This window comes from Leiobunum rupestre, chromosome 4 (assembly GCF_980474605.1).
Source record: "Leiobunum rupestre chromosome 4, qqLeiRupe1.1.hap1, whole genome shotgun sequence".
Lineage (NCBI taxonomy): Eukaryota > Metazoa > Arthropoda > Arachnida > Opiliones > Sclerosomatidae > Leiobunum > Leiobunum rupestre.
In genome coordinates this window covers 51,415,587-51,429,947 of record NC_143387.1, presented here as the reverse complement: position 1 = coordinate 51,429,947, position 14,361 = coordinate 51,415,587, and the positions used below count along the sequence as shown (strand labels likewise).

The 14,361-nt window shown below is 35.8% G+C and overlaps 1 protein-coding gene across 3 annotated transcripts in view; it reads right to left on the bottom strand.

Moving 5' to 3' along the window:
• Window positions 1-14,361, bottom strand: part of LOC149948166 (uncharacterized) — a 150,482-nt gene that overhangs the window by 13,946 nt on the left and 122,175 nt on the right. For 2 of the 3 annotated variants that reach the window (XM_090173098.1, XM_090173097.1), the window contains 5 exons: window positions 7,902-7,993; window positions 4,045-4,167; window positions 3,858-3,967; window positions 3,727-3,788; window positions 40-577 (listed from right to left, as the gene is read on the bottom strand). In XM_090173098.1, the coding sequence (XP_090029224.1) occupies window positions 40-577; window positions 3,727-3,788; window positions 3,858-3,967; window positions 4,045-4,167; window positions 7,902-7,993 (925 nt within the window). The remainder of the gene's footprint in view (window positions 1-39; window positions 578-3,726; window positions 3,789-3,857; window positions 3,968-4,044; window positions 4,168-7,901; window positions 7,994-14,361) is intronic. The other variant, XM_090173099.1, reaches the window with a different exon arrangement.

The window sequence follows — 14,361 nt, the reverse complement described above, 5'->3', positions numbered from 1 at the left end:
CGGGTGAAAGAAGAAGGAGGAAATGAGATCGTGTCTTACCCGCGACAAACAAGTAATGATGATACCGTCCCCTTCGTGAATGGTGGCAGTCATGGGGCTCAGGTGAGGTTTGGGCACCGAGTGGATGACGACCTCGAAAGACTTGTTCTGGACCAGTCCCCAATCGTCGACGACGCACGTGAAGATGCCGGTGTCCAAGGAGGTGGTGGTGTCGAATCCCAGCAAGGCCGTGTACTGCTTCTTGGAGTTCTTCGGAATGACGTTGGTCCAAATGGCGCGGTAGCTGGTGTTGATGTTGATGGGCGCGCCGTCCTTGAGCCAGAACACCTTGATGCCGCTCGAGCCTTGGACGATGCAGGCCAGGCTGAGTTCCGAGCCCTCGACGGCCGGCATGCTCTCGGAGGCCTCGAGGCCTTGGATGCTCAAACCGGGTTCCCATTCGAAGCGGATGTAATTTCGGTCGACGGAGTAATTGCCCACTTTGCCCCTGCGCAGCGCCTCTTCCATGGCTTGCCGCGCTTTCTCGCTGTCCTCCATATTGCCGAAAAGGTGAAATTGAACCACGGCTGCTTCACTGCTCCAAAACAAAACCAGAAGCCAAGTCAAGCCTAACTATTAGAATCTACTTCCTAGTAGACCTCGCGGCTCTTAATTCGAAACGTCTAATAACTCGTAATACAATTATGACATACTCAAATATTGCCACTTCCAACACTAGCCACAGTCAATTTTAGGGACCACTAACAAAAAGACGACCCGAGGTGATTTTCTCCGATTCGGTTTAAATTCGGTGGATAAGTAGACCTTTATGTAACTTGAAATTACCCAAAAAGAAAATTTTCGACGGGCTTTAGTTTTCCCATGGCAACCAAAAATATTTTTGATTACTTGAAATCTACTTTTCCCTATGGAAATTAACATGGACAAATCGCTAATTTTTAGGGCCATTTGAAAAATTTTAAAATAATAAAAAATAAATTATGTGTTAAAAAAATTGTACATTGGGTTAATTTGGATAAAATTTGGTCAATTTACTTGCATTTACCTAATTTACTGATTTTACTAATATTTACCGAAATTTACATTTTACATTTTTAACCATTTTAAATAATATAACCCCAAATTTACACGCATTTACGCAAATTAACCTGAATTTACCCAGAGTAAAGTTTTTTTAATATATACTAGGTGGTTTTTTTTCGCCTGTCCCAGGACAAAAAATTTAAACTTTTTACCCTAAAATGTTTTATTCGCCTGTTCTCGGGGTAAGATTTACCCTGTCCCGAATTTCGTTCGCTTGTTCCAGAGCTCAAAGGTTACATTTTTTACTCCTCCTCGAAAGGAGGTGTAGAGGGAGTAATCTAGCTTATATAGAAAATTCGTCTGCTTAAATTTCATTTCACGAAAACATAACGGGTTTTGAAGCTTTTAATAACGAATATCCAATTGTTCAATGCTATTTAATGACTATAAAAGTTGCTTGATGACTTAGATCTCAGGTGGTGTCTTCTGTATTAGCCTAGCTGATTATTATTATTATTAAATAAATAAGAAAAATGAGTCCTATATTGGTGATCTCACCACCGGTCGCCATCTTAAAAACAAAAAAATATATAACCTTTAACCTCTAACTACTCCCTTCTTACTCCAACTCGTTTTTTTCGTCAAGATAGAATTGGAGTAAAAGACGTCATAGGGCTACACTTTTGAACCTGCTCAAAAAACCCAGAACAGGCGAAAAAAAAACCACCTAATTATTTTTTTAAATATTTCTAATGGATGTTAATTTCCATATATGCAAAAGTAGGTTTTAAGTTATCAAAAACATTTTTGGTTTGCCATGGCAAAACTAAATTAAGCCCGTCGTAACTTTTCCTTTTGGAATATTTCAAGTTACGTAAAGGTCTACTTTTCGCCGGAATTTGAACAAAATCGGTGAAAATCTTCTCTTGTAAGTAACTCTAGCGATCAACTTTTGTTTCGGGGCGCACTGTGAAATATTTCTACGCGCGGAAAGCGCTTGGCTAATGTACTTACTCGCTAAAATGGTTGGATAAATTAGATCGGATTTAATTTTCTTCTTATTTCCCGTATGTTTTAGTCGGGAATTAAAATTGGGCAAAACAAAATATAGGACAGACTGATTGGATTAAGATTACGGCACCATCTCGCGGAAGCTGCAGTAAAAAAAATATCGTTCTAGATAATTTATGAGAGATGGCGTGGGCGAGCGAAAGGAAAACAAGGTCGCTCCGGCGTATTACTTGGCCAGATAAGCTTACGCCTTTTTATCAACGCGCCGACAAAGTAAAGAAGGCAATCTCGCGAGACTAGCGGAGAGACAATAAAACTCGGGGAAAACAGAGCGCGCCATCTAGGGCCAATGGTTGACGATACAAAATGAAAAGTGGCCAATTGATGAAGAAAGCAATCAAGGAGGCTCGCGAAGTGTAAACAATAGGACGGCGACGGGAGGATCAATTCTCAGGCCCGCTAGACAACCGAAGTTAACAACGACCTTTCGCTTCTCTCCCAAAATAAACCAACTAGTTTTTATATTCCCACGAGAAATGGCCCGTAGTTTCCATCGTTTTTACAAGAAACAATCCATTTACCAATGGCGGAAAAAAATTATTTTCAAATGGTTTTATAGATTTATAATAAAGTGAAATTTACTTGAATTTTGTCGGAAAAAATCGGGGGTAGGTACATTTGTTCGAATTTCAATCGTCCGAACGGTGGAACAAATGTTCGAATTTCATTCGTCCGAACTAGAGCTCGGCGAAACAGATAAATTAACCGCTAAAATTTCGATTAACCATAAAAATTACGATTAACTGTTTATTCGTGGGTATTATCCAGACTAAAAAACAATTTAACATGTAAAAATAATAGATTTTTTTCGGATAATTTGTGGATAATTGTGTGTTTTGGATAAAAATAAATAAAGTGATTAATTCTTATCCAAACGCCGAGCTCTAGTCCGAACCGCCGAAATAACAAATGTTTCAATTGTTCGAATTGGACAACTTGTTTGCTTCATTCGTCCGAATCGGTAGCATCACTTGTCCAAATTCGGTCGCTAAATTAGTATTTCTTATTGGTGTTTTTTTTGGTCCGGATTTTTTTTAGTGCAAGAATTAAAAATAAAAAACTACATTGTAAATATCGTTGTTTGTTAGTAAATGGGAATTGCGTTGAATGTTGTGGATATTTTAGGTTAGGTTAGGTTAGGTTAGGTTCACGTTAATGTTACTATTTTCTTATATTTACAATATTTAAAAAAAACCAACCAATTCCTAATGTTTGAAAAAACGGACAAACGATTATTCGAACAAATGAAATTCGCCAGTAAAGTTAACATAAATTGCACGACTAAATCGCCAACAAAAGTTGTGATAAAGTTTTCGGGCAAATTAAATACGTTTTCGGACATATGATCCTGTTTTCCGGCATTCGGACAAATGATCATTCGGACATTTGTACCACCGTTCGGACGAATGAAATTCGAACAAATGTACACAAATCCAAAATCGCTACCCGAGAGCAATGTAAAGCGGGTCTAAAAACTCCATTTTGAGAAATACAAATTGGTCTAATATCTACTCTTGCCACATTGAGTGCTGCCATCTACCAACGTGAATCGCGTATCACTTTCAAACTAAGTAGTTTCTGTCGAGAGGAACAACGGTATGTTTAAAAAAAGATAATTATAATATGTCTTACTGGAAATCGAGAACCGTCAAATTCTCAACGTGATGAAGTCTGGGCACGAACAATGACAGCAACTGAAACGGGGAAAAGTTAAAGACGCGAACGCAACGAGTCAGTCGATGCGAAAGTTGTCGAAATCATACCGCATTCTCGATGCCTTTTTTGAGCTGCACGTGAAGTCGGTTCTCCCCCAAACGGGCAGGATCAACATTCCAATCGAGCAGACGAAAACTGATCAAGAAACGCGTTCGACCTATACCCGAAATCAACGCTCATTCTTAAGTGGCTTATATAATTGGAAATTGAAAGGGGGGGGGGGGGGCAACGTACCTGTGTGTATACAAGATTTCTTGTCGTCGTGCAGTTTGAAACCGGCGTAACACGTGCATTCGGTGACGTTCGAGCGGCCTTTCGTGCACGTCTGGCTGCAGCCTTTCTCCAAACACTCCAAAGCTGAAATCGAATAAAAGGTGTATTTCAAATAGTTATCTTAATTTACCGGTAAAAATAAAAACTGTATATTTACCACGAATTTTTTGATTTAATCAAAATAATGGTTTGATTTCTTAATAATTATAAAAATACTATTTTTATTTTAACATAGCCTTAGGTTACATTAAACTTAGATAAACCTCCTAGATAACCCCCTTAGAAATACATTTAAATGTATGGAACGTAAAATGACAGTGCTGGAAAATTATTTGGTTTTCTGGTCGAATGTCAAATGTAATTTTTTCTTCTTTTATTTGAAGTTTAACAAAATATTTTTGGGTGGTTTTTGCTTTATAAAACAATTGGTAAATTTACCGGTAAAACCATTCGGTAAATTTAAAGTAATTTTTTTTAAAACTTTCGTAGAGAAAAAAATCCCATGCTTTTTTAAATGGAGATTTTTTGTTTTAAGTGGTTAAAAACATTTTTGGTTGCCATGGCAAATCTAATAGGTAGTGCAACGTCTCCTTTTGGGAAATTTCAAACCTCATATAAGGCTACATTACGCACGACTTTGAACAAAATCGGCAATAAATACCTCGGGTACTCTCCTTGTTAGTTTATAACGTGTTTTAAATTCTCAATCATACTTTACTTTGCGTACAAATTGAATTTGAATTAAAAAATTCTTTATAATTTTATAATAAAAACACGCGAAATAGTGTTCTTAATGGTTGTTTAAAAATTACATTTTACACATTTGTTGAATTTCAGGAGTATTTTCCGAGGATTTAAATAAGTACACTCTGTTAAATAAGTCTTCGGCCGTTGGGATTTTGGCACTTATTCGCGATTATCTCAAAAACTACGAATGATAGCAAGTTGAAACCAATTTTATTTTTAATATTTTACTAATATCTTTCATACCTATTTCTTGATTCACGTGTAGAACTTCCATATCCGCCGGAAACGCCAAATATCGTTTTTGACAACTTTTTTAATAATGATGTTATGCCCCTGAAACCTGCATTTTTGGATTCAAAAGGGTCGGTTCTTTTTTAGAAAGTCCCATTGTTATCCGGCTAAGTCGAACGGCTGCTAAGATACGGCCTATCGAAAATTCGGGTCTCATTCGGAAAATTCTAAAATGCCTAATTAATCAATATTATTCCCACAACTCGTTAAATCAATATATATACAGGGTCTTTTTTTTGCTCGGAAAAGTGTTTTTTTTCAAAAACTATTTATAGTACCGATTTCAAATTTGGAAGGTCAATTCTCTATACCGGGGGACATCAGTTTGAGAAATTTGAGCGTTTTCGGTAATGTTTTTCACCAATTTTGAAAAATTATTTTTCGACCACTAGGTGCGAGATAAAAAATTTCTATTATAAAGTTGTAGGCCGTCATCGAAAACCCTTAAAAATTGTTCACTCGACGAAAAACAACTTATTTATCAGTGAAAATTCGAGCTTGAAAAATTTACAAGTTGGTGAAGCCAAATTACGATTGTTTGAAACGATAATTGAAAAGGGAACAAGTCTAATACAAACGTAGTAGAGTTTTCACACTTGAAAAAATGTACACGTTTGGTTTTTAAATGCAGATATTTTATTCACATAAATTTTTACAAAACATTTTCAATAATATCACCATTGGCTGCAACACAGGTTTGTGCGCGGACAATTAAGTTCTCAAACGCTTTCTCTAACATTTCTGGTGTGACGTCTCGGCAAGCACTGATTATTCGTCTAATGAGTTCCTCCCTAGTTTCAATGGGCGTGGCGTATACCTTTGCTTTAACGAATCCCCAGAGAAAATAATCCAGCGGTGTTAGGTCAGGTGACCTTGCTGGCCAATGCACTGGACCATTTCTCCCTATCCACCTTTCAGGAAACTCGTTGTTGAGGTGCTCAATTACTTGCCGGGAAAAATGCGGAGGGGCGCCATCTTGCTGAAACCACAACTGGCGTCTTTCAGCCAATGGAAGGTCGTCGATTGCGTCACTCAGTTCGTTCTGTAGAAAATGTAAATAACTTTGGCCGTTGAGGTTCGTCGGCAGGAAAAAGGGACCAATCAAACGGTTTCCAACAAGTCCAACCCAAACATTGACCCGTTCAAATTGAACCTGGTGATGATATTCAAAACCCCAATGTGGGTTGATCATTGATGTCAGACCAAAGATGGCTGTTTTGATGATTAAAGGGCCCATCTCTAGAAAATGACGCTTCGTCGGAGAACAAAACATGGCGCAAAAATTGTCTATCTTCTTGGACAGCATTTAGTAACCAGTTGCTAAATTCATAACGTCTTTGATGGTCTCCGTCAATTAGTCCTTGGTGGAGCGTAGCTCTGTATGGGTGATAGCGATTCTTACGAAGAATTTTCCACACACGATTTGCAGAACAACCCAAATCAGCAGCGGCGTTAGCGCAACTGTGACGAGGATATGCCACAAAGTACGCGAGTACATTGTTCTCGAAGTCTAAATCCGGTTGACCCAATCCGCGAAACCTAGGTTGCAAGTTACCAAATTGATTGAAATCGTGAATTGCTCGTCTTACTGTATTTACAGATGGTGCTCCATTTGGATGTCTTTCTGCGAAGATTTCAGTCACTCTTCTAAGGTTTTGCGCTGCTTCTCCATAGTAAATGGCAACTATCTCGGTACGCTCAGCTACTGAATAACGAGGCATTGTTCGAAATATTATCAAACACTAATAATAATCTCCCAAAGTTTTCCTTTAAATACCCAATGCATGTTTAGGATGGACCTATAGCCTCGTGTTTTTTAAATCCGGTCGTTTTTTTAACCAAAGTTTCAACTGGATTAGGTAATTCGGTTTCAATTATCGTTTCAAACAATCGTAATTTGGCTTCACCAACTTGTAAATTTTTCAAGCTCGAATTTTCACTGATAAATAAATTGTTTTTCGTCGAGTGAACAATTTTTAAGGGTTTTCGATGACGGCCTACAACTTTATAATAGAAAATCGCACCTAGTGGTCGAAAAATAATTTTTCAAAATTGGTGAAAAACATTACCGAAAACGCTCAAATTTCTCAAACTGATGTCCCCCGGTATAGAGAATTGACCTTCCAAATTTGAAATCGGTACTATAAATAGTTTTTGAAAAAAAACACTTTTCCGAGCAAAAAAAAAAGACCCTGTATACTTATTGTGTTACCCACAATGAAACGACGAAAGTGTTTTTTGCTCAACAATAAAATATTATTTCTCGGTCGCCTCGAGCATTTTAGAATTTTCCGTATGAGACCCGAATTTTCGATAGGCCGTAGCTTAGCAGCCGTTCGACTTAGCCGGATAACAATGGCACTTTCTAAATATGAATCGACCCTTGTGAATCCAAAAATGCAGGTCGCAGGGGCGTATCATCATTATTAAAAAAGTTGTTAAAAACGACATTTGGCGTTTCCGGCGGATATGGAAATGCTACACCTGAATAAAGAAATAGGTATGATAGATATTAGTAAAATATTAAAAATAAAATTGGTTTCAACTTGCTATCATTCATAGTTTTTGAGATAATCGCAAATAAGTGCCAAAATCCCAACGGCCGAAGATTTATTTAACGGAATGTACGTACTAAACTAAGGTATTTTTAATCCTACATAGGTGAAAATAATAATAAATATTTTACCATACAATAACAAAATTAATTAGCGGCACGCGAAAGCAAATCTAGCGGAGTGCAAATAACTGCAGTAAGTAGACGGTTAGAAATAGATACTTACGTTGGAAAATGACTCTACTTTTCTTTTCGCAATGGCTCCCTTCATAACCTTCCACGCAGTCGCAAATTATCGCCTCCGATCCGATATAATACCTGAATAAAATAAACACGAAACACATTTAGTTTCAAACCTTTTAAATGCAAATTAACGTATATAGAAATTAAGAAATAACGCGTATTTCATCTCCATCATCGAGAGATGGCGTTAGTAGTTCAAACCCTGTAAATTAACTTCTCCCTGAACATTGGTGTAGCGCGTTAAGAACACTTCCACAGGCGCCAGTTGGCCAGATTTTCGCCGTAAAAAGAAGTGAAATTAAAACTGACAGCGACAAGAATTAAAATAAAAGCTTAAATCCGGGTTAGAGAGGGTTAAAACGGGTTAATCATTATTTAACGACAATTTAATTAGGTCTCGACGCCTAGGCGGGACAAAGCAGGGGCGCCAGTCCTTTCATAAATTACGGAGAAGGGCGACTTCCGTTAATATTATAATTACACTCTATAGGCTAAAGGGGGGTGACGGATGAGGTTTCCCAACGCCTTCGCTTAATTATACGTCCGATTCGTCGGGGCACGGACATAGGCGGCCGCTACTAAGAAGAGAAGGTGACAATTGAAGTTAAGACCGCGACCGTATTAACAGTTAATGGTTAAAACGCAATATTATCAAGTCTTTTAAATTTATTCCCGGCCAACATTCTTAAGCCTTTTGTTTCGATAGGACGGGTACACTCGCGAGCCAGCTACCCCCCCCCCCCAACGGAACACTTACAATTTCTAGTTTTAATCGCACCGAGATAAAAGTTGCTAGAATTATAATTAAAAGGAAACCGGAGCTACTAGGAAAATGACCCTTTGACGGAGGTACCGCGTGAGAAGCAACATTTGAGAAACTTGATTCAAAGGCGAGATTTTGCTCAAAACAATGTACAAAGAGCGGGTCAAGTTTTCTGTCGAGGTAAAAGGAATAATTGCATTTCATATATTGCCTTTTATACTTCTTATTAGTGTTTTGAAAGTTGATAGTAATAGCTCTTTCTATAAAATAATATATACGCATATATGTAGACCTATAAAAAGTGTTATATTTGGGAGCGCGCTTTCTTATATTTGCGTGTAGAGGGTCTCGCACGTTTTCGCGCGAGCTCAACAAAAACAAAAATATGCGCGCGCTCTCTAACTTTAACTGCACGATGAATCTAACGTAATCAGGTGACCTCTCGTATTTTATATAAAGAGCTATTAACTTTATACTAACTTACAGCGTTCTTTTAAAACAATATATCGCATTTACTTAAAAAACTGAAAATAAATTGCTTCCAATTGTTTCAATACTTGAAATCTATTTATGCGGAGATAAATTTTCACCATACAGGCTGTTGGACAAAGCAGATTTTAATTGCGCAGACGACCGTGTTTAATTGGAAAATCTGCCAATAGACGGCGACACCTCTAATAAAATTTTTAATTACGGGAAGCCGAATTCACTAGTTCAGCCCAATGGTTCAGCCGCGGCGCAAACGCTAGAGTGTTCACCTAGAAGGATAATAACGTCAGGTGAAAGCTCGAGTAATTAAAAAGAGATAATACAGTGAAATAAGGCACAGCGCGTGAAGTTATCGGTGGAAGGTAATTCTACAAAATGACAACCTACGGCAGATTTCCAGCCTTTTTAATCCCGCGATTAGAATGAGGGTGAGTGCCAAATTAGCACCATCTTTCTTCGACGTTGAGTGCGGTTGGAAATGAAGGGGAGGTGCGAGCCAGGGATTAGCGAAGGATTCTAATTAGAAAAGTACCCCCGCAAATCTGGATTATTTTATTTCGCAAACTCGTTAATTAGTTCAGTTTGAAGCAGCGCGTTTCCCGGGATATTCTCCAAAGTAGATCCACTCCCGGCTATCGCCAAAATGGCCAAAACTCCAGTTCCGAAAGATCAAAGCGTTTTCAGGGTTCCATTTACCGCTCTATTTACTCTTAAAATTTAGAAGTATAAATAGCCAATTAATAGCCAAAATTGAACTATAAATAGTGAGGTTAAGTATTTTTTTTTTAATTTATGAAGTTAGCCTTAACTGTGGTTTGTAAGATTTCTGATATAGTAATATAAATGGAATATCATGAACAAAAATTGTTACTATTATTATTAGTATGTTACTTTACAGTACAGCCACATGAACATAAATTCTAGAGAGTGGCTAGGCTTAAAATATGCTAAATAAACATTAAAACTAAATCTTTTACATTTAAATATCAAAAGTTAGCATATTACGCAACACGTTTTTTTAAAGTAATAATTTATTAATAATAATAATCAACACCACCTTAGGCCCAAGTCATCAAGCGACTTTTAAAGCCATTAATTCAGGTGGCCGGGTTACAATGCGTAGGAGGGTGGTGGCAAGCCCATCATGCCACACGAGCAAAAGTTAAATGTACTTTTTAACAATTCCCTTACTTAATTTTAATTAAATTAAATTTAAAATAATCATTTGTTATACATTTGACTATTTCGAATATTGTGCTGATATTCCGTATTTCGTAGGATTGTGTGTTAAAAGCGAAGGCTACAAACCTAATTATTACCTTAGTTCGGCAACATTTTTACGATAATTTAAATCGTTAAAACTAATTGAAATCGGTCAAAGACTTTTTTAAGACAAGGCCAATTATTTAGGTTAGGATGCATTGAAACCATTTCAGTTGAAAAATTAAACTTGGCAAATTTTCCAAAGTAAAGCAAATAATTTTACATTCACACCCTGACTATTATACGGATAAACATATCTATTATGTAAATTTCGTCGATGACGTATTAGGGCTCAAATCAACCTGTTTAATCGAGGGAAGGGGGGAGGCACCAACTTTTGAAATATCTTTTTATTCATTTTGTGATTATCATAACGCGCTCTTCGCGGGGGTTCATTCCCGGCGGCCCCAGAAGATGTTCCGACGGAAACGCGAGTAGTAAAATGATCGATTCCCAGCGGCATTTCGTAATAGAGTTTAAGCCTCGGCCAAAGTTTTTCCTTCTCAAATGCCGAAACGGAAGGCTGGCACGCGACTTTGTTTTTCCTTTATTTTATGGCCATACGTTACATTCGCTTTCCCGTTCAAGGCAGAACTTCTATTTTCGATATTGTTATAAAACTGGGTCGAACTGCATTAAGAATTTCTCTCAGTGTTACTTAGATATTTGACTAGGTATTCCGATACATTCCATTAAATCAGCAAGGCTAATACCCAAGGCACCACCTTAGGCCCAAGTCATCGAGTGACTTTTAAAGCCATTAATTCAGGTATCCGGGTTACAACGCGTATAAGAGGGTGGTGGTAAGCCACGCATGCCAGGCGAGCCAACAGCTCCCTACACTCACTATTACCGTTAACCCCAACAAGTTTTTATGGAAAGGGGAAACCGAAGAACTCGGTGGAAAACCCCTTAAACCAGTGAGGAGAGAACTTGCAAACTTAACGCGGAAGTAGTTGTTCCGAGTTTTCACCCAGTGCCACAAGCTAGGATTGAACCCGGCTCCTCTCGCTGCGAGGTGAAAGTGCTAACCACTCCGTCACCCCATGTTCAAACGGGCAAAACGATACAAAGTGATGACAATTAAAATGTACTTAACGAATCTCGAAAAACTGGTGAAACCGAGTTTCTCTTTAAGAGGCGCGAAGATGCTCCGTGTAGGAGGTGTCGAAGAGCGCCACAAAAGAAAGATGAAAAAGGGGGAGGGCAGGGGGGGGGGAGCAGATATGGAGTAAAAAGGCGAAGATTATAAAGTGGCACGGAAATTTTTGTTCGCAAGTCAGCAAGCTTTACGAGATCAGAAAAATCTTATTCCAAACGCTTCGCTGAATCGACGATTTCGCTTACAGCTTTTCGAAAAGCAAGAATGAAAGTTATTTTAAATTGAGACACACTCGTTCGGGGTGACGGTAGTTGTTGTAGTAGAATTAGCTAATTAAAATAGTTATAGTAACTACAAAAGTAAAACTCTCAATAAAGTCAGTTTATACATTCTAATGGTACGATTTCTATTAAATATAAATTTATTTGCCTTAATCGGGATGAAAAAATTTAACTTTTTACGCTTTTCCTAATTATTCGTTTCTCAATTTTACACTAATACCACTTCGGTGTTAGCAGGAAATACAAATTTTCAATTGTAGTCTGTTAAATTATAATATGTTACTTCCTATTTGATTGGAAAATCAACAAAATAACACTCGGAGAATTTTATGACGTCATCTTGGAAAATATCATTACTCTTTCGGACGTCATATTTTAAAATATCTTTACTCTTTTTGACATCATGTTTTAAAATATCTTTATTCTTTCTGACGTCATCTTTTAAAATACCTTTACTCTTTCTGACGTCAACTTTTAAAATATCTTTACTCTTTCTGACGTCATCTTTTAAAATGTAAATCGTAGTTGTGGCAATCCGTCTACAGGGCCGTCTTTACCCTTCAGGCGCCCCTAGGCTAATAATTTCTGGTGCCCTTTTTAATATGGCCCGATCTTAATTGAATACATTACAATTAAATTAATAAAAATTGAATACGTTACAATTAAATTAATAAAAATTTAATACGTTACAATTAAATTAATCAAAATTTAATACTTTACAATTGAATTATGAAAAAATTTAATACTTTACAATAAAATTATTCAAAATTGAATACTTTACAATTAAATTATTCAAAATTGAATACTTTACAATTAAATTATTCAAAATTGAATACTTTACAATTAAATTATTCAAAATTTAATACTTTACAATTAAATTATTCAAAATTGAATACTTTATACTTTACAATTAAATTATTCAAAATTGAATACTTTACAATTAAATTATTCAAAATTGAATACTTTACAATTAAATTATTCAAAATTGAATACTTTACAATTAAATTATTCAAAATTGAATACTTTACAATTAAATTATTCAAAATTTAATACTTTACAATTAAATTATTCAAAATTTAATACTTTACAATTAAATTATGAAAAAATTTAATACTTCACAATTAAATTATGAAAAAATTTAATACTTTACAATTAAATTATGAAAAAATGTAATAATTTACAATTAAATTATTACAAAATTTAATACTTTACAATTAAATTATTACAAAATTTAATACTTTACAATTAAATTATTCAAAATTTAATACTTTACAATTAAATTATGAAAAAATTTAATACTTCACAATTAAATTATGAAAAAATTTAATACTTTACAATTAAATTATGAAAAAATGTAATAATTTACAATTAAATTATTACAAAATTTAATACTTTACAATTAAATTATTACAAAATTTAATACTTTACAATTAAATTATTAAAAAAAGCGCGGTGTCCTAGGGCTTACACCTACCTAGACCTCAGCGCGATATCCATTGCCCTTTTTAATATGTCCCGATCTTAATTGAATACATTACAATTAAATTAATAAAAATTGAATACGTTACAATTAAATTAATAAAAATTTAATACGTTACAATTAAATTAATCAAAATTTAATACTTTACAATTGAATTATGAAAAAATTTAATACTTTACAATAAAATTATTCAAAATTGAATACTTTACAATTAAATTATTCAAAATTGAATACTTTACAATTAAATTATTCAAAATTTAATACTTTACAATTAAATTATTCAAAATTGAATACTTTATACTTTACAATTAAATTATTACAAAATTTAATACTTTACAATTAAATTATTAAAAAAAGCGCGGTGTCCTAGGGCTTACACCTACCTAGACCTCAGCGCGATATCCATTGCTGAAAACTGTCAATTATGCCCGTGGACAACTTGTCCCTATTTAATTCTTCGAGAATAAATTGGGAATTCGCGCCACGTTCATCCACACGGCTCCCTCTCTCATTCTCGCTGCCCTCCCCATCTTTCAAAAATATATTCTCGAGAATTTTCGGGTATAAAACGATATTAGGAGGAGGGAAAAAAAGGGATCCTATAGCCCCCCCCCCCCCCCGACGAAGAAACTTCATTCTTTTAAGAGTAGTCAGGGTGATATACACTTGAAAATGGCATCGAAAGGCTAGCCAGGCCAGAGTTCTATTCGCAGAGCGTAGAACGTGAAGAAAATGAAAGATCATTGCCAGGAGAAAGAAATTCGATGGGTCTTTTCTTTGCACGCTAATCGCTTACAGAACGTACTAGGCCTATTACGATAATGTCCGACTGTTGGAGTAGGCGATTTAAAAGGTACCGGTAAATGGCGACTGGAGGCGCCACTAGTCACGTCTAATTTAATTGACCTATTTAGCCGAAAAGTTTCAAACGGTATTTTTAACGATTTTAGTTCGTAAAAGTAAGATATTTTCGGATCAAATCTCAAATATGATTAAAGGGCATTTAACCATAATACGAAGTCTTCTTTTATGTTTCTTTGTTTATATTTAAATATAAAGTAATAC